This window comes from Neophocaena asiaeorientalis, unplaced genomic scaffold (genome assembly GCF_003031525.2).
Source record: "Neophocaena asiaeorientalis asiaeorientalis breed wild unplaced genomic scaffold, Neophocaena_asiaeorientalis_V1.1 scaffold85, whole genome shotgun sequence".
NCBI lineage: Eukaryota > Metazoa > Chordata > Mammalia > Artiodactyla > Phocoenidae > Neophocaena > Neophocaena asiaeorientalis.
In genome coordinates this window covers 9,083,260-9,105,479 of record NW_020174301.1, presented here as the reverse complement: position 1 = coordinate 9,105,479, position 22,220 = coordinate 9,083,260, and the positions used below count along the sequence as shown (strand labels likewise).

At 55.1% G+C, this 22,220-nt stretch overlaps 1 protein-coding gene across 4 annotated transcripts in view; it reads right to left on the bottom strand.

The window, feature by feature from the left end:
* The window catches only part of GRK5 (G protein-coupled receptor kinase 5), a 214,929-nt gene that overhangs the window by 8,171 nt on the left and 184,538 nt on the right, over positions 1 to 22,220 (bottom strand). For all 4 annotated transcript variants that reach the window (XR_003004637.1, XM_024755944.1, XM_024755946.1 and 1 more), the window contains 8 exons: positions 20,161 to 20,261; positions 18,357 to 18,449; positions 12,287 to 12,350; positions 11,249 to 11,389; positions 9,501 to 9,691; positions 6,769 to 6,806; positions 4,955 to 5,044; positions 3,150 to 3,358 (listed from right to left, as the gene is read on the bottom strand). Coding sequence is in view for 3 of the 4 variants with exons in the window: in XM_024755944.1 (XP_024611712.1) it covers positions 3,150 to 3,358; positions 4,955 to 5,044; positions 6,769 to 6,806; positions 9,501 to 9,691; positions 11,249 to 11,389; positions 12,287 to 12,350; positions 18,357 to 18,449; positions 20,161 to 20,261 (927 nt within the window). In the remaining variant the exon portion in view is untranslated. The remainder of the gene's footprint in view (positions 1 to 3,149; positions 3,359 to 4,954; positions 5,045 to 6,768; positions 6,807 to 9,500; positions 9,692 to 11,248; positions 11,390 to 12,286; positions 12,351 to 18,356; positions 18,450 to 20,160; positions 20,262 to 22,220) is intronic.

The following is a 22,220-nucleotide window of genomic DNA, read 5'->3' as shown; positions in this document are numbered from 1 at the left end:
AAAGCCTGCAGGGGCTGGCCAGACAGATGGCACAAGTGAGAGCAATAAGGTGAGGGGTAGGCTGGGCTGGGTGGGCCGTGCCAGGATGCCCGTCAGCTCCTGCCAGGCAGGGATGCTGGCCAGTGTCCAGGGCTTCTGCTTTTTTTGAGAAGCCAGAAAATCCAGGTTTTTATGTGAATTTGCCCCATTTAAAAATCTTGGCAAGTAACCCACTATTCACCTCTCTCTAAGACACTATGCAGGCTGAAATAAACACCCACCTACATGCTGCCTGTCTGCAACCTGAGCATCAGGTAGAGTTTACACATGTAGTATCCGTATAAACCAGAAATGAGAGGGAGAGATGGTGTGAGCTGAGGTGGATGGGGCAGGCAGAGAGGGCTTGCTGGAGGAGGAAGACTAGCAATGGGCTGGAAGGACCGGTGAGACTGAGAGGGCTACAGGGCCAGTGGGGAAGAACCAGTGCTGGGACTCAGCAGGGGCCTGAGAAAGGTGGGGGCTGAGGTCTGGGCCTAGGTACGACTGGACCCAGGGGACAAGGCAATGAGATGCATGCATTTCTGGACACCAGGGGCAGTGGAGAGGGTCTTGTGGCTGCCAGGATGGAATGAGGGACAGAATCTGGGGGCCAGGGACCAGCTTCCTTGCTGTTTGTAGAGAGACCTTCCTCGGCAGGTGGGGCTGGAGCTGCCCCGGGCCTCCATGGTCTCCTTACGGTCAGGCCCTGCTGTGTCCTGAGCTGGTGTCCCTTGGCGGTGGCAGCCTGGCTGCCAGACCAGATGGGCTGTGGTTAAGGGCTCAGAGGAAGCCCAAGACCAGAATTCCAAGACCCCAGGGTAAGGAGGCAGAGGAAGGCCAGAGAGCTCCAAAGGTTCTTCTAGCTGAGAGAGACAGGGGACCTTGGTTTGACGCGTACACCTAGGGACCCAGGTCTGCCTGGAGCCCCAGGCTCAGATGCCACCTTTCCTTCAGTGGCCACCAGGGGACAGCAGAGGAACAGCAGTGCCCCCGGTCCTGGGGCCCCAAAGCCGGGCGCCAAAGCCGATGACTGTGGGCAGGGAGGGGGCGCTCTGTGCCTCTTTGTCCTCTCAGCACATCCCATGCTGCTGCTGGGCGTTTCTCAAGACCTGCTTCTCTGAATTCCCTGACCTGGGACATTTGGTGATGCTCTGACCTCCTTCTTCCCTTGTCCAGTTAGCTCCCTCTGGACAGATACCTGACTGTGACATAACCAAGTATCCTTGGCACCCCCCAGCCCCCGGTTGTCAATCATCCCTAGGACCCCACATTTCCACGTACCTGCCTTTTGCTGCCCTGCTCCTCTTGCCCCCCGACCCCAGCTCTGGCTGCCGTGGCCACCTGTTTTCTCGGAGGTCCCCCAGCTACAGGCTGGCACCGGCCTGTGGTCCGGGCGTGTGTTTGCTTGTGTACACACCACACCTCCCTCACTGTCTCTCACACATGCCAATGGCAGATCTATGGTTCCTCTTCCTTTGGAAGTGGTCAGATGGCAGCTCTAGCCCAAATCCTTCTTCCCATGCCTCTGTGACGTCAGACCGAGGCTGGTAAGAGGAAGCGGTCAGGCAGCAGGCGGACGGCTCCAGGAGGGTGGCCTTCTGGGGGTGGGAACTATGCCAGAAGGTTTCTGGGCCCCTAGCAGTGCAGCCTCAGGTTTTCTAGAAGCAGAAACTCTGCTACTTTTCATCGGCTCTCCGGGCCTGCCCTTCTCTGCACTCTAGCCTGGTTTACACTCAGGATTCAGATCCTGAGGGTCCGCCGGCCTGTCCGCTGCTCCAGGTGCAGCATGCTGCAGGGAGAGGAAGGGGATCTGTGGATCCCCAGTGCCCAGAGCCAAGCGCTCAGGCACCTCCTGTCCCCGAGTGGCTGGTATAAGAGGGCAGCTGCCTGCAGTGGAGGTGCTAGCACAGCTGGGCTAGCACCAGAGGGAGGAGGGCCCTGGGGGCCACAGGTGGGCCTTGGGAGCCTACGAGCCGGGCAGGAAAGGAAGCGGGCCCACCTGGGCCGAGAGGAAGGGCCGCGGTCCAGGGTTGGACTCTCTCCAGCTCCACTTTTTTTTTTTTTTTTTTTTTGCGGTACGCAGGCCTCTCACTGTTGTGGCCTCTCCCGTTGTGGAGCACAGGCTCCGGACGCGCAGGCTCAGCGGCCATGGCTCACGGGCCCAGCCGCTCCACGGCATGTGGGGCCTTCCCGGACCGGGGCATGAACCTGTGTCCCCTGCATCGGCAGGCGGACTCTCAACCACTGTGCCACCAGGGAAGCCCCCACTTTTTTTTTTCTTTAAGATTTTTTTTTGATGTGGACCATTTCTGAAGTCTTCATTGAATTTGTTACAACATTGTTTCTGTTTCATGTTTTGGTTTTCTGGCCGCGAGGCATGTGGGATCCTAGCTCCCCGACCAGGGATCAAACCCGCACCCCCTGCATCGGCAGGCAAAGTCTTAACCACTGGACCGCCAGGGAAGTCCCCCAGCTCCACTTTTGATGGCTCCTGTCACTCCTTCCTCTATCTGGCTTCCAGCCCCCCAGTCTGGCCCCGTCCACCCAGCCTGTCTAAAGGTCATTCCCCGAGTGCGCCCTGCCTGTGGCCGGGTCAAGTTCACTATCCATGGATGCTGTCACGCAGGGCCCCAGCAAGTGTGACCAACATTCCATATAGTGGGTGGAAAACTCGAGTATAAGATGTTCGAAGACTGAAACTATCACCACCTACAGCCCCGGCCTCAAGCCAGCACCCAGGGGTCCAGAGCTGGAGAGACAGCAGGAGGCCCAAGGTCAAGGGTAAGGGCTGCCTGGATCCCTCTGCATCTTGGGGGCGAGCCAGGATCAGCCCCTTTCTCCCCATGCTGGCTTCCCCCACAGAGCTGGACATGAGGGTGTCTCCCATTGTCACGCAGCCCCCTCCCTTATCACAGAGCCGCCCTGCTCCACCCCAGGCTCCCTCCCGGAAGCCTTCACTGCCCGCCCCAGTCCACAGCCTGCTCCTCCAGCCTGGTGGCTTCATCGCCCACACCCTAGCGTGCCCCGACCCTGTCCCCTTCAGCCCATTTGCTGTTCTCGGCTAAGGGCCGGGAGGGGAGCCAGCACTGGACACCAGACCCGGGGCAGCGTCTGGCTCACCGGGAGCTCACCATTTTGCAGATGCACTTGGCCTCCTCGGAGAACTTGTGCGAATATACCTCCTCGGTCTCCAGGACCCGGCGGTCCACCTCCTCCCTCTTCACCTTCTCCTTGCGGCCGCGGAAGGGCGACTGGCCCTCGATCATCTCGTAGATGAGGCAGCCCAGACCCCAGTAGTCAGGGCTCAGGCCGTACCTCTGGTTGTTCAGGACCTCTGGAGCTGGGGGCAGAGCAGGGAAGCGAGGAGAGGTGAGAGACAGCTGGTGGCAGGTCAGAGCCCGGGCAGATGGGGCCAGGACTGCGATGTCAATGGGGCCTCGGGACGTCCTGCAGCCAGGAGTGATGCTGCTGCCCACAGAAGGCCTGGAGCTTGATGGCTCAGACCTCCTCCCGCTGCCAACCCTGGCCCACCACCTGCTGTAAATACCACCTCTTCCTGGGAGCCTGCCCTGGTTGCTCTTTGCTGTGCTCCCAGGACTCTGACTGTGGCTTCAAAAGCCTGACCACAGTGGATGGAAACAACCTGTTCCCTTGATGTCTCCCCCACTAGACTGTGAGCCACCTTATTTCCTGCTGTGCCCGGTAACAGGTACGACGCCTGACACACAGTAGGTGCTGCACACGTATTTGTTTCAATGAATGGTATGTCCACCCAAAGTAAAACGATTTTAAATTTAGCTGGAATTCAAATCGCTTCTCTAACATTTTGATAAAATGAATTATAGATTCACCATAGAAATGCAAAAAAGATAGTTTCAGGTCATCAGGCAGGCCACATTCATCCAGGGAGGCAAATGCATCCACACACGTGCTGGTATGCACACACACTATGTGCTGTGCAGACACTCTGTGCAAGAGGAGAAGACACAGATGCACGGGCAGACACACACAAAGGTGCACAGATGGACCTATCTAACCATCACCCATCTATCATGCATCCACCCATTTATCTATCCACCCATCCATCATCTATCCACCCATTTATTAATCCATCCATCCATCCATCATCCATCCATCTGTCATCTATCTATCTATCTACCTATCATCTGTCCATCCATCCCTCAGCATTCACATGGGTATACATACCCCCAACATACACACAGATACACACCCCAGAGGTCCTCCAATGTCGTGCAACCTGAAAAGGACCCTCGAGCACCAGAGACCAAGTCTAGAACCCTAAGCATGTGTCGCTGGCAACAGCCCGGTAGAGGAAAACAAGGTTTCCACACCCCCAGAGCTTTCAGGAGTCCTCTACCTCCTGGTGTGAGTGGGCTTATGAGTGGGAGGTGTGCAGAAGGAAGCCCAGGGAATATCCCTTATTGGAAGGAGCATTCCAGGGGTCGGTGTAGCTCTGGGGCTCTTCCCCGTAGCTCCCGGGATGATGGTCTCAGAGAAGGCTCAGGGGATGCAGCGCAGGGAGCCCGAGGCTGGTCTCTCCTTAGAATGGTACTTGTGACACAGTAGGCGGGGTGCTCCTCTCCTTTCTGGACCCTTCCTAATGATCTCCCCCGTCTCGAGGTCACCCTGAAAGGCTGTCTGCCAACTCAGCAGACCCCTACTCCACCCACCCCCAGGCAGCGCTGTTTGTCAGCTCTGCCACTGACCTTGGGAGGGGCTTGCCCTCCCAAGAGATGTAGCTGGGGCTAGGGGTGGGAGCTGCAGAGCTCAGTGAAGTCAAGTTGTGCCCTGGTGCCCCAATGCTCCCCGAACCCTGGCTAAGACCTCCCACCTCCCAGCATGACTACTTCTAGTTGCACAAAGAGGCCAGTGGCTCTGAGGGTGGGGCTTGGTGAGAGGCCGCGCCTACACTTACCCATGTAGCCGACAGTGCCCACCCGGCCGCGGATCAGGTCTCCCTCCGGGATCTTCACAGCTAGGCCCAGGTCCGAGATCCTAATATGGCCTGAGGGAGGACAACAGAGTCAATAGGTCCCTGGGATGGTCATGTGGACATCTGGTCTACCCTGGGCAGGGCCCCAGACTTGCCATGGGCCCCTGGCATTTCATCTGTCCTAGAAAGAGTGGTAACGAACCTGCCATGGCAGGGTGACTGCAGACCCTTGGGAGAGTCCAGGTGTCAGAGGACAGGGGTAAAGTATTACTTTTTAGGAGAAAAACTTAACGATGAAAAGGATGCCTGGATTTGGTTAGACGATCGCAGACCTGCCTCATAAAATGCCCTAATGGGCTTCTTGGAACGCTGATGTCACAAAGTTTAAAATGCCTTGGCCTGATTCTGGTATTGCTTCATGGGAAAATGTAAGAGTCTCCTGACATTTTGCAACAATTTGCTTAAGGGGAAAAATCATAAAGCAATTTGGGAAGCAACTCCCTGTGCTGCCTTGTTGGTCTTCGGGGGCTGTTTTCTCCCTTTGGAGACACTGCCACCCAGGCTTAGCAGAGACTGTGAGGAGGCATTGGAGCTCCTGGACCAGGACCGACCCCCAAAAGGCAGAGACAACGTGGTGCTGAGAGCTCGCCTCAGTGCTGTCTCTCCTAGTGGCCCAGCTGGCAGGGTCGTGGCCTCATCTGACCCTGCAGGGAGGAACACTACCCTCCTTCCCAGCCTGGACCTCAGCAAGGCCCAACGCCAGAGACCCCGCTAGGCTGCAGCTGAGTGGATTCCCCTGGCTCAGTGGCCCCTGACAAAGGCAGGAACGGTAGGGGGCAGGGGAGAGAGCACACATATTCCAGCCATTGGGCAACAAATCAGTGGTGGACACAGTTCTGGAACCAGCAAGAACCCCTGCGGGCACTGGGCGCATCCAAAGAGGGGCAGTGGGCCCTGAGCCCTCTGCCTGCTCCACCACACGACAGTATCACAATCAAACCTCTTCGCTTGGTCACGAACAACCTCCCTCCCTCCCTCCCTCTCTCTCTCCCATCAGCCTGGGGCTGCCTGATGTCTGGGGCATGCTGGCAGGGAGAACTGGTTTCTGGTCTCAACTCCCCACTGATATTGCTGGGTGAGGGACCTTGGCAGCTTGGCTCCTCTGAGCCTCAATCTTATCATCTGTAAAATGGGCACAGGGGTGTCGGCCCTGCCCCCTCTGTAGCGATGAGAAGATCTAGTTAGATATAAGATGTGACAACCCCTTCCCAGGCATGAGAGGCTGAACAGTCATGAGGGGCTACTGTGGTGGCTCCTCTTATCCGTGAATGTGTGTGCAAACACACAAGAAAATAACAATGGTGATAGACAAGTAATAACGCCCAACACATTTATAGCTGGCTATAGTTGATAAAACAACTTCTCCTCAAGCTATCTTGTCAGAACCTCACCACCACCCTCCACCATCTGAAGCAGGCAGGGCAGGACCCACTGTTTCTATTTCACAAACAAGGAAGATGAGGTGCAGGGAAGCTGTGTGAGAGTTAAGTACTGGCCCAGAGTCTCTGGAATTCTCGACTCCTCATTCACTGCTCGCTCTCTCCCTCTCCTCCCTCTCGGCCGAGCCACACTGCTTCTTTGCCGGGTGGGAGCTTTGTCCATGCCCTCTGCCCTCCCGTGGACCCCGGGTCAGTGTCTCTGAGTCTCCGCTGGGGGAACCCCTGCTCCCTTTGGGTTGCGACGCTCACCTCAGCTGCAGAGCAGGAGAAGGATCCCCGGGCCGCTGCCTGACTTACCGTAATCGTCTAACAGGATATTTTCAGGTTTCAAATCTCTGAAAGGGAAAGATCACCAGCAAGTGAGTGCGGCTGTTCTGGGAGGCAAGGGCACACCAGCATCTGGGTGGACCCCCTTGGGCCAACCCGGTCTGAGTGTTTCCTTCCCGACTCTGGGCTCAGGAGGTCTGGTCTCTCTCTGGGTCAAGACAATCTTGTGCTAACTTCTCTCCCTCCAGTAATTTAAAACAAATGCTGCTTTTTGCCATAGGTGCCTTCCTGACCCCGGAGAGTGACTGAAAAGGAAGTTAGGCAAAGGCTAGTCCTGGCACCTGTCCACACACTGATGGCCCCAGGGCTAAGAACACTTCTGGCTGGAGTGGTGACAGACCCCTCCAGGCCCGAGAAGACCCGGATGCCTTGAAGGCAGAGCAGGGTCTGGGAATGAAAGAAGAGAAGTTATTGAGGACAAAGAACCAGCCGCAGAATTGGGGCAGAGGACTGTAAGGGAGAGAACGGTAACCTCCAGGACAAACACCCCCTTGGGGAGGGGGCCCCCAGGAGCCTGGCACATCTCCCAGCTCCAGCTGAGCCACAGCCTGGGAGAGAGCACCGCCAGAAGGCACGGCTGTAGATGCAGCCACCTCCTCCTGTCCCTAACGTCTCTCTTCTGTTTGATGAAATGATCGGGCTCATGTGAAAGGGAACCTCTCCACTCCCACTGGGGGGAGGGGGGGGCGGGAGGCAGCAGAAGTGTCTGTTTTTATTTTATTTAATTAATTAATTAATTTCTGGCCGCATTGGGTCTTCGTTATGCTGCGCGCAGGCTTTCTCTAGTTGCGGCGAGTGGAGGCTACTCTTCGTTGCGGTGCGCGGGCCACTCATTGCAGTGGCTTCTCTTGTTGCGGAGCACGGGCTCCAGGTGCACGGGCGTCAGTAGTTGTGGCACGTGGGCTCAGCAGTTGCGGCTCGTGGGCTCTAGAGCGCAGGCTCAGTAGTTGTGGCACACGGGCTTAGTGGCTCCGCGGCATGTGGGATCTTCCCGGACCAGGGCTCGAACCCGTGTCCCCTGCATTGGCAGGTGGATTCTTAACCACTGCATCACCAGGGAAGCCCTGGTTTTATTAATAAACGGTTTTCTCCACGAGTTAAAGAATAACAGGATAGTGTGTGCAACTCAGTTAAGCCGTCGGGCAGACGATACATGGCATCGAGATCGAGGATTCGGTTCTCAACCAACTGGCTTTGTTCATCAAACGGAGGGCAGCTCTCCTCATGGGGAGCTGTGCCCATATCCAGTGGTGCAGCATCACAAAGTGATAACTGGTGTTTGCACGTAGTTATTTATCACGACATACTTTTGTTGCTGTTGTTAACTTGCATGCTTTTGGTGTGTTAACCATTCCAAATAGGGGCAGGAGTCATCACTGCAATTAATCAGCCCCCACCGACCACCGGGTCGGAAAGACAGCTGGCTAGTGGGCACAAACCCACACCCCCAGAGAGGCTCTGGCAAGTGGTCGGGGCCGGGGAGGCACCATGGTTCCCTTCCTCCATAGAAGAAGGGCTAGAATTTGGAGGGATGCCTTTTTTCTTTTTTTAAGAGAAAAGCAATCAAGTGGAGGATTCTTTTTTCAACCCTCAGGGAAAATTTTCTGACTCTCTTCCCACCTGAATGAAAACAAAACAAAAGCATAAATTGGGAGATGGTGTGGGGGGAAGGGCACGTCATCAAGACCATTCCTCTTGCTTTCAAAACCTTCTCGGGCTCCCAAGATAATCTCCGACAAGAGCCCCATGGCAAAGGTCTTCAAACTGGGGAGTGTGTCCCCAGTGGCTGGGGGGCGGGGGTCCCCCACGTGCTGGTGGCTTCAGTTGACAGAAGAAGAGCAGGTTCCTCCCCACTCCTAAATGTGACTATGGCTCTGGAGCCAGTCACCATAGATCCCAATTAGAGGTGGGATCTAGTAATAATAATTATAAGGTCAACTCAACAGAATATATTATCTTAACACTTAGAGCCTTATGGTCAAAGGAAATTTTTAAAAAATCTTACATACATCCACATATTTCAGAGTGGAATGCTAATCGATAACTTTTATGCAAAAAAAATATTACATTATAATAACTATTCTGTCGGGGTGGAGGGGAGTAGAGAAGAAAATGATAGAAAACTCCTCACCATTAAGGAGCTTTCATGCACTTTTTTAGCTGCACGATGGTGGAAATCAATTTGCTACAGCAATCAGATTCCACTGGATACCTTTAGAAATGTGATGCCACTTTAGCTCCATTTCAAAATATCAATATTAGCCACTCTTTTAACATATGATGGACAATTTTAGATGTCTACTTAAAATGTATGAGGGCACACAGATTTTCAAAATTCTGTGAGGAGGCCTGTGAGAAGAGTCAGGGCCACTGCGCACAGAACCTGGACACCTGGTCCTAAAAAGCTGGATGGTGTGGGAGGGAACGGGGTCCATTCTGATGCCTGCTGCGGTGGTGATCCTACTAAAGTCTTCCTGGGGTTTGTTCCGGATCAGGCCACCAGGCTCCACTGAGCTTTGCAGGCACTGGTTGGGAAGGGAACAGTGGCCCAACCTCATCAACTCTTGAGGGAACACTTGGCCTCCCTCCCTTACTCGGTTCCTGGGCAGGAGCCTGTCTGACTCAAGGGCAATGCCCGGGCCTCGACTCCCAGGGTGGGGTCGAGCGTCCAGTCCAGGGCATGGAAGGGTCAGCCTGCTCACCTGTAGACGATGTTCTCACGGTGGAGGTCTTCCAGGCCGCACAGGATCTCTGCTGCATAGAACAGGGCACGCTCCTCCTCGAAGCCCGGGTTCCCCATGTTGTAGATGTGGAACTTCAGGTCCCCCCCGTTCATGATGGTCAGTACCAAGCACAGCGCATCCTTGGTCTCGTAGGCGTAGGCCAGGTTGACCTGGGAGCACAAGACAGCCCTGCGGTGGGGTTCCGGGGACCCGCTGACCACGTCCACTTCTCCTCCCGGGCCTTGAAGCTGGGCGGGAGGGCTAGGGTGCAGGAGCTGCAGCAGCTTCACGCCACCCCCTGCGCCCTGACGGCCTCCTGGTGCCCCTGCCGCTGCCCCTCCATCAGATTCAGTGGTTCTAGGTGAGGGGGCAAAGCTGGAAGGGGAAGGCCAGCACCTTTCAGGGGTCCCAACAGGACGGTGTCTGCGTTTTTACGTCACAAAAGCATGTGTGTGCATCAGGTGGTTAAAACTTCTGCCCCCTTTGGGTATCACCTCGTAAAGCCCAGCCCACTCTGGGGGATGACAGCAGCACCACGTGGATGGCGTAGCCTGCCCTCACGCAGAGCTGGTGGGAGTGAAACTGGGGGCCGTGCACACACCCTCTGACACAGCAATTCCTCCACTAGGAGTCCATCCCACGGACACCCTCACAGAAATATGCCAAAGGGATGCTGAAGGATGGACACGGTAGCCTTATTTGTTGCGGTGGCTTCAAAACCAGGAACAACTTCTATCGTGGGGACTGACTGCACAGGTCGTGGCCTAGCTCTTCCCTGTGCATCTGGGGAATGGTGCACAGCTTTAAAAAAGAGGTGCAGCTGTTGGTCTGTTGTAGGAAAAGCTCTACAATTTAAGGGGGAAAACACTGCAGCCTAAGATTTGTAGTAAGATCGCGCTGGCTAAAAGTAATAAAATCTGTACATGAATCAAACACGTCTGGAATGGTTATTTAGAGAGGGAGGCCTTTATGTTTACTTTGCGCCCATCTGTGCTGTTTGACTTTTTACCGGAGCATATATTATTTTTTATAATAACAAGTGGCAGTGACACTGAGAGCTGGCCAAATACCCAAGTCCTCCTCCACATTTCCCAGCCTCCCCTGCGGTTGGCTGGTCCCTGGCCATGACGGGTTCTGGCTGAGGACTGTGGGTGGAAGTGAGGGGTGTCACTGCAGCCAAGGCAGTGCAGAGCCCCCAGCACTCACTCTCCACACTCCCGGGAAGGGTGTGGCTGGAAGATGAAGGAAGGTGGTCTGATCTGATGGGATTTGGGGTGAGAAAAAGGACAACCTTTGCCATTTTCAGCTACTTCAAGTTGGGGTTGATTTGTTACCGCAGCAGAGCCTAGCCTGGATGCAGTAACACACGAATATAAACCAGATGGGCCTCTCTAGGATCCTGACACTTCGGTCTCCTGTGATGAAACCAGCCTACAGGGGTCTGTGGAAACAAAGCTCCTTGGCTGGGCCCCGCGTGGGCCTCTTTCGTCCACGGAGGCGCTCAGAGAAGCCTGGTCTCACGCCCAGAGGGGAGCCAGGCTAGCTTGGTGACCATTGTCAGCCCCAACTGACCCCCAGGTGCCTCGTGATGGAGGGAGTGTCGGGCTCCTTTCTGCAGCCCCCCCCCCCACTGCATCCCATGCCCTGGGGGATGGGGACCTGTCACACTTAAGGGACAGAAGTCCCAGTCACCAGGGGGGGCCTGTCCCTGGGGCCCTGACACTCACCACAAACCGACTGTTGACCTTCTCCAGGATCTGCTTCTCATTCAGCGCCATGGACTCCCCTTTCCGCTTTTTGATCCTCTTCTTCTCCAGGCGCTTGCAGGCATACATTTTACCCGTGGCCCGAACCTGGCAGGCACAGACCTGAGGGGCAAGAAAGAAGCCAAGGGCACACGGCACGTGAAACAGGGCCAGTGTGAAGCTCCCTCAAGGCCAGGATGCTGTGTCTCTGGGGCTTGGAGGATGCCTGGCCGTGGACCCACTGCTCCCAGGGCCCTGCCCTTGAGATCTGGCTTTGGTGGCACCTTAGGCAAATCCTAGACCTTGGAGGTGCAGAATCAGCCATTTACACCAATGTTTAGATGGCTGGCTGAGGCCTAAAGAACTGTTCCTCTCTCAGGGGCAACTAGATTTTCTCTGTCCCAAGCTTCTAGCCAGATGTAGCCGTTGATAACTGGGGACTTTCAAGCACCAGCTGCTGTTAGGAGAGGCTTGTTTCGGGGGGCAGTGATGGGAGACTCCTGCGAACCCTGACTGTATAATTCAGAGGAATGGAAACCAGGGCATTTGGGTCTGGTCTTAGTTCTGCCCCTATGCAGCTGTGTGACCTTGCCTGGGTCACCTAACCATTGTGAACTTCAGCTTTCCTCATCTCTAAAGTGGGAATAACAAGGCTTGGGAAGATCAGATTAAGTACAACAGCGCATACTAACAGCATGGTGTGGCCAGGATGCTTAAGCCCCTCACGCCCTCCCTTCTCCCTCCAAACACAATCAAGAGTGCCCATTTCTCCTCTCCAGACTTGACTCCTGCCTGAGGCTGGCTCCAGCTCAGCTGCCCTGCCACAGACACCCTCCTTCCTCACCTCAGACACAGCAGACCTGCTCAAGGCCCCGGCCTCACCCTCCTTCTCCATCGGGGGCGCATGACCAAGCCATTCGCTCGGAAGCCATGCTTAGAACACTTCAGGCCAAGCCCGAAGGGACAGAAAAGGTGACAAGAGTCCAGAAACTTTTCATGAATACGTGGATATTCACTTACCTCCCCAAAGCCCCCTTTTCCCAGTACTCGGTACTGCCTGAAAGTGTTTTTGGTTACCGGTTGCCTGGAAAAAAGCAAAAATCCAACGTGGGACTTGTAGTATTAAGATGCAGAATCCAGAAGAAATAGACAAGGGCAGCATTGAAAAGAACCAGTGCCAGGCACAAATGGCCAGACCAGGCCCCGGGGACCCCCTGGAAACATCACTGCAGACGGGACCCTCGAGGACTTGCTCTGGGGCTGGGGCTGGGTGTTCAGATCCCAGGCTGCCGCCCTCAGGACTGCACTGGGAGGGAAGAGCTGAGCGGAGGCTGTTTCACCACACTTTCCCTGTGGTTCCCCTCTCTCTCCCAAATGCAAATCATGCGGCTGAACTCAGGAGGAAGCTGTGTCCTCAGTGCAGGGAGAGGGGAGGGGGCCAGGAGCCACAGAGGCTTGGTGTCCCACGGAGGCCACAAAGGAAACCGCAGCCCTCCCTCCCACACCTGCAGGCAGGACGGCAGGAAGGCAGGACGGCTGCACCTCCCGTCCTGGGGCGCCCGAGCTATTCCTTCCTGCAGACTTGCCCCAGGAAGACGCGGCCTCCTGTGGGCAGAGTCTGCTGGTCCCCAGGTCCAGTCTGGTTACTCTCTCACAGCGGTTCCCAGGCTTCCCGCCACCGAGGGCGCTGTGTTATACGTAACCCCCCTGAGCCCCAGAACACGAGAAGATCCTGTCTGCCAAAAGCCGTATTTATGACTAATCTTTTTGTGTCTCCCGACTCCCCATTTTAATTAGCCAAAGCCATTCTTTAAAAAATATTTATTTATTTATTTTTGGCTGCGTTGGGTCTTCACTGCTGCGCACGGGCTTTCTCTAGTTGCGGCGAGCAGGGGGCTACTCTTCGTTGCGGTGCGCGGGCTTCTCTCGTTGCAGAGCATGGGCTCTAGGCGCGTGGGCTTCAGTAGTTGTGGCACGCAGGCTCAGTAGTTGTGGCACGCGGGCTCAGTAGTTGTGGCTCGCGGGCTCTAGATTGCAGGCTCAGTAGTTATGGCGTATGGGCTTAGGTGTTCCGCGGCACGTGGGATCTTTCCCGACCAGGGCTCGAACCCGTGTCCCCTGCATTGGCAGGCAGATTCTCAACCACTGCGCCACCAGGGAAGTCCCACCAAAGCCATTTATAATGTCTAATGAGACAAGCCTCTGATCGGGAGCCAAGTATGGGACTTGTGGGGGTAAATAAATGGCCATTTAGTTGCAGCAAAGGACTCCACCTTGCAGACAGTGTGTGCTTTTTCATCGCTGGCCTGTTTGGCTAAGGAAAATCAGGTTTCCCCCCTCTTCTTTTCGGCTTTAGTGAGGTATAATTGACAAAGAGTGTACAACTTGATGTTTTGATATATGTATACATTGTGAAATGATTACCCAATCAAGCTAATTAACATTCTGTCACCTCACAAAATTAACATTCCCCCCTCCCTCCCTTTTTTCCGTACTTTCTTCCTTCCTTCCTTTCTTCCAAGAACACTTAAGATCTACCCACTTAGCAAATTTTAAGTAAATAATACAGTACCGTTAACTACTGTCCCCATGTTGTAAAGGAGATCCCCAGAACTTATTCATTTTGCATAACTGAAACCTTGTGCCCTGGACCAACATCTCCCATTTCTCCAAGCCCTCCCCACCCCTGACAGCCACCACTCTGCTCTCTACTTCTATGGGTCTGAATATCTTAGATCCCACATGTAAGTGAGGTCATGCAGTACTCGTTTTTTGTGTCTGGCTTATTTCACTTTAGCACAACGACCTCCAGGTCCATCCACGTTGTCATAAATGGCAGGACTTCCTTCTTTTTTAGGCTGAGTAATGGTCCATTTATAAACGTTAAATATTTTACTCCTACATTCATTGCAGAATTATTCACAATAGCCAAGACATGGAAACAACCGAAATGTTCATCAGTTGATTCATGGATAAGAACAAGCAGCTTTTACGGCGTTAAAATTGGTTCTTGGCTCTCTAGGACTATTTTTTTTTTTTTTTTGTGGTACGCGGGCCTCTCACTGTTGTGGCCTCTCCTGTTGCGGAGCACAGGTTCCAGACATGCAGGGCCAGTGGCCATGGCTCACGGGCCTAGCCGCTCTGCGGCATGTGGGATCTTCCCGGACCGGGGCACGAACCCGTGTCCCCTGCATCGGCAGGAGGACTCTCAACCACTGCTCCACCAGGGAAGCCCCTCTAGGACTATTTTTGAGTATCCCCCAACCCCACCCTAAGAGTCTTAACCAGGGCGGGGATTGGTGTGAGACTGAATTGGGCCAAAGAACTGGTTTTGCTCGAGAAAGAGCAGTGAGCCTCCGGTCGCCCAGCAGCTGTTGAATGAATCTTCCGTGGAAACTCTTCTCGCTGCTGGGTCCTGAAGAGGATTCGGGATTCACCAGAAATCAGGACAGCCCTGAAACCTCCGGAGCACTCCCTGGCACGCCTGTCTCGAATTCATGTGCTGTGACTCACTCTCTCTTCTCCGGTGCTTCTTTAGGAAGCGGGGTGCAGGCTGCCCCTGGGCAGAACTCCCCCTTGCTCTGCATCTTACACACGAGTAGCCGGCCTAGAGCAAACCTGCCATGCGCCTGCATCTGCCATGTGGCCCTGGGAAGCGTTTCTTCCAGCTGCCCTCGAAACCACATGAAGGCGTCCAGGCCTAACAGTTTACGATACGTGGAGAACAAACAGTCGGTCGACATTACCGCAGAGCTCCTCTGCTGGGGGAAATGAGTGTAATACAATTTCCGAGGAATTTCTTGGTTAACCTTGGGAGGGAAAAAAAATCCCTTTAATATTTCAACAGTACAGCACCAACAGGCCATGATCTTTTTAGCAAGAAAAAAAAGGGAGTGGGGGGAAGGCGGGGTGCTGTCAGTCATTTAGGGCATTTCTAGGCCAGGGTCCTGCCCTGCTGGCTTCAACAGCTTAACGCCCTCAAAAGGGCATAACTTCTTTGAAGTCAGCATGCAGATTTTAAAAGTCCATTTCTCCATCTCATGTGTTTGGTACTGACAAGTAAAGTGAAAGCCAGTGGCCACAGCTAAAGGCTTCCATTGGAACAGGAGTGCTGGGTGGGCTAAGAGTGAAGGACTTGAGTGAGGGACCTGGGCTTCAGGCTCCACCCTTGCCAGGCCATTGCTGTGTGACCCAGGGCCAACCCATCAACCTCTCTGAGCCTTGCATCCTCAGTAAAAGGGTATATGCATCTGAAGGCTTTTTATAAGGTGCTGAGTGTCAGATGTCATTATTAGAACTCTTGGGATAAAGGACACAGCCCCTTCTGGGGGTCTCTATGGTAACAATCCCCATTGCTTGAAGCAGCTTATACATAGACTCATGTAATCCTCACACCAGCCTCAGGAGGTGAGACTATTACTGTCCTCATTCTGCAGATGAGAACGCTTAGGTTTTGAGAGGTGAAATGAGATGCCCAAGGTCACGGCTGGTACGTAGCTGGGTTGGAAGTGGAGTCCAGGAAGCCTGCTGCAGAGCCCTCTTTCGGTGTCCTGACTCTGCCACCCCAGGACGGTGGGGTTGTGTTACACAGCCCAGGGCTCCAGAGTGGCAGGTGGGGCAAGATGAGTACCTCCCCACCAGACTGTCCTCCGCAAGGGTCAGCTGCTCCCTCCAATATCAGAAGGGGGGGAGACGGCAATGGTGATGCCAACGTGCTCAGTGACGACTCACCCCGACGATTACATTCAGCAGTTTACTTCCCAAGGCCCAAAGGCTGGCTTTGTTGATGCGTGCGGTGCTATCTCACCTCACCCTCACCCCATGCCTATAAGGCAGGCAGTGTTATTATCCCCACATTACAGGTGAGGAAACCAAGATGTGGAGAGCATCCCTCCCCCAGCCCCTAGGGAGGAGGCAGAGCTGGGACTCGGACCCAGGCTGTGGGCCCCTGGTGGCCCACGCTTGGCTTTTCCATCTCCTGGAGGCATGACGTGCACGGGCAAGGTGGCCAGTGGCAGGCAGTGCACCAACGGAGAAGACCGTCCACTGCTCTCTCTGTCACCCCCATGGGTCAGGGTGGAGAGAGACGTCCCCCAGAGGCTACAGGGCAGGGTGTTTCCTCAGGGCTTCCTGAAGTGGGCAGGGAGTGCTGTGAATTCGGCTTTTCGGGGGTTCATGTCCCACAGGTATGTGTCCTAAGCATCTGCAGGGGACTTGGCCAGCACAGATGCCGATATACATGCAGGAGCAGAAGGGCTCCTTGCTTTCTGACCACGGCCCAGATACCCAGATGGCAGTGAGTGCCAGGCCCCTGGGGCACAGGAACCTTGGGCAGTGGGAGGGGAAACCCCCACCCTCACCTACCAGCTAACCCAGCATGGATTTAATGTAAGCATTGCCCTCTCCTGCAAATCCTGGGACGCTGTGGTGGGCAGAGCACCGCTCTGGGGGTCCTGGGCCAGGGTCCCCTCCTTGGCTGCACTAATCCCTGCCGGGTGACCCAGCAAGCCACATCCTCCCTGCCTCTCCTTCCTTGTCAGTCACACGGAGCTCACCTCTGCCCGGCCAAGTCATCACCGTGTGTGTGAGAGCACTTTGCAGAGAATAAGGTGGCAAATGAAACACATGAAAAGATGCTCGGTCTCACCCATGATTAGAGGTGAAGAGATAAACAAGAAGGAAACGCGTCTCTCACGCACGAAGAAGAGTGTTGCTGAATCTGAGGACAAGCGAGCGCCCGGGCACTGGCAGGACTGGGAATCGGGCGCAGTTTGGGAGGGCGATCTAGCAGTCCCTCACAGCGGAAACCTTGCCCCTGGAATTCCTCTGCTAGGAATTTCTTTCTTTTTCTTTTTTTTTTTTTTTTCCTTTTGTGGCCACGCTGAGTGGCTTGAGGGATCTTAGTTCCCCGACCAGGGCTTGAACCCAGACCCCAGCAGTGAAAGTACCGAGTTCTAACCACTGGACCGCCAGGGAATTCCCATCTGCTAGGAATTTCTATGGATGTATTTGCAAAAATAAAGATGTATGTACAAAGTCATTCACTACTTCGGGAAAGCTGCACACAAAATTGAGGGAAACCTCCATGTCCATCAATAGGGGGCTGGGTTACATGAGGGATGTGCAAATCTTTCTAAGAATATGGCAGCTCCCATCATCAGATGAATGGATAAAGAAGATGTGGCACATATATACAATGGAATATTACTCAGCCATAAAAAGAAATGAAATTGAGCTATTTGTAATGAGGTGGATAGGCCTAGAGTCTGTCATACAGAGTGAAGTAAGTCAGAAAGAGAAAGACAAATACCGTATGCTAACACATAGATATGGAATTTAAGAAAAAAACAATGTCATGAAGAACCTAGGGGTAAGACGGGAATAAAGACACAGACCTACTGGAGAACGGACTTGAGGATATGGGGAGGGGGAAGGGTGAGCTGTGACAAAGCAGGACAGAGGCATGGACATATATGCACTACCATACGTAAGGTAGATAGCTAGTGGGAAGCAGCCGCATGGCCCAGGGATATGGGCTCGGTGCTTTGTGACCGCCTGGAGGGGTGGGATAGGGAGGGTGGGAGGGAGGGAGACGCAAGAGGGAAGAGATATGGGAACATATGTATATGTATAACTGATTCACTTTGTTATAAAGCAGAAACTAACACACGATTGTAAAGCAATTATACCCCAATAAAGATGTTAAAAAAAAAAAGAAAAAAAGAATATGGCAGCTCTTTATTTGCTGGCAGAGAAAGAATTCCCGAAGACGGTGACCCCAAAAAGTAAGAACAAGAGGCTAAGTGTATGCGTGTGTCTGCATGAGCGTGTGTGTGTGTGATGTTAACAAGCATACAGCATTTCTAGAATACACAAGAACTTAATTAACAGGCAGAGAACGCTGAATTTTATCTGAACCATGGGCCCATGGGAGGTAACAGACTTCTATAGGACTTAGGTGAAAAACCAATACCCCCCCCGCGCGCGCGCACACACACACACACACACACACTGGCACACACTCGTGTGTGTGTGTGTGTGTGTGTGTGTGTGTGTGTGTGTCGGGGGGCTGTGCCCAGGGAGCACTCACCTTTCCAACCACTTCCACTGGAGAAACCGATCAAAATACATGCCGTCCAGGTACTCGTGGAAGGGTTCTCCCCTCAGGTAGTCGTGGACAGACCTAGCTCAGAGGGAACAAACACATGAACGTTTTACAACCCTGACCTTGGAGCAGGTGGGCAGAGCCATAACCAGCAGATTATAGCCGGGCCTCATCCACTTCCAGACTTTGGAAATGCAAATACACAGGGGCCTCCAACAGATGCAGCAGGAGTGGAGAGAGGCTCCACCATTCTACAAAGGTTGTTTGAGATTGACTGACCCTGCAAACCTTTAGTAAGTAGTTGCCTTGGGGGTTTGCTCTAGTTCTGGGATACAGCAGGGAGCATGATGGGGGACACACACGGCAAATAACAAACAAATAAACGACCCCAGGGGCATGTTATCGTGAATTGGGGTAAGCGAGGTCCCGAGGGGTGTCAGGGAGATCTCTCTGAAGAAGGGACAGGAGCTGAGATGAGAACAGAGGAATATTTAACTACGTGCAATGGAAGGACTGGGTGTCTCGGGAGGGGGCAGAGGGGCGCAGGTCCTAGATTTGGTCGGGACCAGTGAAGCCCCTGGGAGGTTTTCAACCCTGCAGCAGAATTTACTGGTCACCTGCTGTGGGCCAGGCTCTAGGCCAGGCCCTGGAGGGCTCTGAACTGGGCTTCGTCCCTTTAAAAAGCGGCCACGCTGACCAATCGAGCCCAGACACTTGGGACCTGGGGAAGGGAGGCGACGTGCAGAGCTGGGGCTCGTTGGAGGCTGTACCCTGCCAAACCTGAGAACAGGGGCTGGCGTCGGGGGCCAGGACGGCCACTCCCTCAAGGTCAGGGGGCAGCCCAAGGACCTCACCCGCCGTCAGAGCTGACCCTCGGACATCTCCAGGAGGGCAGCAACCCGGCTTGTTTCTGCTCACGGTGGGCCCTCTCCAGCACCTGCCACAGGGCTGGGCCCCACGTTGGCGCCCCTGAATGTCCCAGCTCTTCCCATGGTGAGCGCATGGGGCGCTGACAATAAGCCGTGGAGGCAGGACTGGGTTCTTGCTCGCAAGGCCTCCCCCACGCAGCATCGTGCCAGGCACATAGCAGGCGCTCAACTAATGTCTGGGGTGCAGAGTCTGAACACGGTGCGGTCACGCCAGCTGCGATCTTGGCACGTACGTATGGTCGTGCGGCTGCACGTCAGCCTACAGGGAGGGTGCGTGTGTGGGCGCAGGAACGGGTGTGAGCCTAGCTGCTTAAGTCTTCATGGCAAGTGTGCGCGCGATGGTGGCGCTTAATTGGTGCACGGCTCGCCCCACACCCACTGACTTGTCTCACGTCCCATTATGGTTGCCGTACAGCCTGCAACAAGGTGATGGGGTGTGGCTGAGAGGGCAGCCTGCAGCCCAGCTCCTGCAGCAGCGCTGGGGGGTGGCAGTGATGGGGGCAGGAGTGGGCGTGGGGGGGACCTGGGAAGGATTTCCAAACCACCCAGACTGGGTCAGACCCGTGCACATTCCTCTGTCTCCACAGCCTGGAGAGCTACTTGCTTTCGACACCATCTGAAGCAGATGTTCTCTTTGGACTTGGCACCCTGGTATCTTTTCCCTTCATGAGAAGTGTACAAGCGTGGGTGGCTTGGCTGGGCCCTCAGGCACTGAAGACCTGCCCCGGGTGCCCAGCGCTCAGGTGGAGGCTAGAGGCAGCCCCTTGCCGGGTGACTGTGTGGCAGCCCGAGGGGAGGTGGAGGGGCCTGACGCCCCGGGCCGGGAAGCAGGGAGGGAGGCCAGCGGCCGGAGCACTTACTGCACACAGGCAGAAAAGAGTTCTTTGCAGGGTTTCTGAAGGAGCTTCTCCTCCGTCTGGGAGACCAGGTCCCGGCCAACGTGGGCGATGAAAATTGGGGACTGCAGGGAGGAAGAGGAGAGGAGGTATCAGTGAGAGAGGGGGCAGGGCGCCGGGTGGCCTCGGGGGACCCTCCTACCCGCACCTGGTCCTGGGCCCCTGCACCGTGGTAGGCGGTCTGGCAAGGTGGCTGGGCTGGAAGGTGGTGAACCAGCCGGGACTCAGGGCCAGATTTCGGGCTCTGCCACGGACACCGCGTGTGACCTCGTAAGGCTACGTGGCTCCTCTGAGCCCCGCTCTACAGAACATGGATCACGACATCCCCGCGTCCTGGACTGCGGTCAGAACCGAGTGGGAGGTGTGAGCCTCAGTGTAGGGAGCCCCTCGGAGCTGCCCCAGTCCCTTAGCCACTGGGGTGGGGGGCTGCGTCCCCAGAGGGCAGACGTGAGACGGCCCCCTGCCTGGCCTCGAGGCCATGTGTGAAAGGGTCTGGAGTAGGCAAAGGGGCAGGTGGACGGACGGCTCAGCAGCAAGGGGAGGGATGTGACACCGGCACGGCCTCGGCGTTGGTAGGTCTGCGTGCTACTCCCACATCTGCCGCTGTAGCTCTGGGACCCTGGTCTTGGTACAGCCTGGCTGTTATCAGGAGGATGGTCAGTAATAATTGTTCCTCCAGGAATGAATCAATGAAGCCTTTGGGTCAAGCATTTGGCCCGGATCCTGGCAGGTAGCAGAAAGCGTGCAATAGATGTCAGCACTGTCATTTCGTTCTCCTTCCAGTTAAGCTGCCTGGCCTGAATGTTTCAAGTTTGAAGGGACGGTTCCAAGAGGTTCTGGTCCTACCCAGGAGCAGCAGCCCCCTTGGGAAGGTGCGGAGACAGCCAGAGGCAGCCCGGCCACCCCTTCCCCTCCCCCCTTCATTCACTGTCTGCCGGCTCTTTACTCACCAGGTGGGTCTTTAATCAACTACAGGGATAACAGAGAAAACTGCCAGGAGTGGGCTCCAAAGCACAGGATGTAGACATATCTTTCTCCCCCTAAAGATGCTGAAATCTGAAAGGCTTGCTTTCTCTTCCCAGCTATTGAACTGTAACTTGGGGGCTGATTAAGCCCACCGGGTGGTGTCTCTGGGGGTTTTGATTCTGGGGCTGGAGGGGGTGCCCACAGCAGCCTGGCATGGCTCTGGTGAATGAAATCTCCCCAGTGTTCTGAATGCCCCCATTCCTGAGTTCTTTCCTTCTTCCTTTCTCCCCTAGCCTGGTCCTCTCCTCTCTGGTCCTCTCTGCAGGCTTTCACCTAGCCCCTGAGCGGGGGAGGCCTCAGGTGTGTGTGTTGGGGGCAGCCGCTGTGCCAGTATATGCCGCCTGCACCCAAGCGCAGGCAAAGCCCGTTACACGACCCCGCAGACTCAGAGCGTGTCTCCCCAGGGCTGCTGTCGCCAATCCTGGGTGGTGGCACCTTCGCCCCACCTTCCATCCCACTCTGCCCTGGACCATCCCCCTCTCCCCACACTAAAAACTCAATGAACGAGGGCTTCCCTGGTGGCGCAGGGGTTGAGAGTCCACCTGCCGATGCAGGGGACGCAGGTTCGTGCCCCGGTCCGGGAAGATCCCACATGCCGCGGAGCGGCTGGGCCCGTGAGCCATGGCCGCGGAGCCTGCGCGTCTGGAGCCTGTGCTCCGCAACGGGAGAGGCCACAGCGGTGAGAGGCCCGCATACCGCCAAACAACAACAACAACAGCAACAGCAACAACAAAACTCAATGAACGAGACATCAGAAGAGCAACAAGTAGAGCGCTGGCTTCTGGAGCAACTGCTGCGCGTTTTGCAGAAAGGATGCTCACTGCCGGGGAAGAAGTCCCGAGCTCTGCTCTGCCCTCTGCCCTTGGCCATTTCATGCCTCCATCTCCTCCTCTGTACCAGGAGGGAACAGCTCCAGAGATGCCCTACAGGCCCTTCAAGATTTGACAATTGGGGGTTGGTCACTTTTGCTTCTGAGACTTGGGGAACTTGCTTCGAAT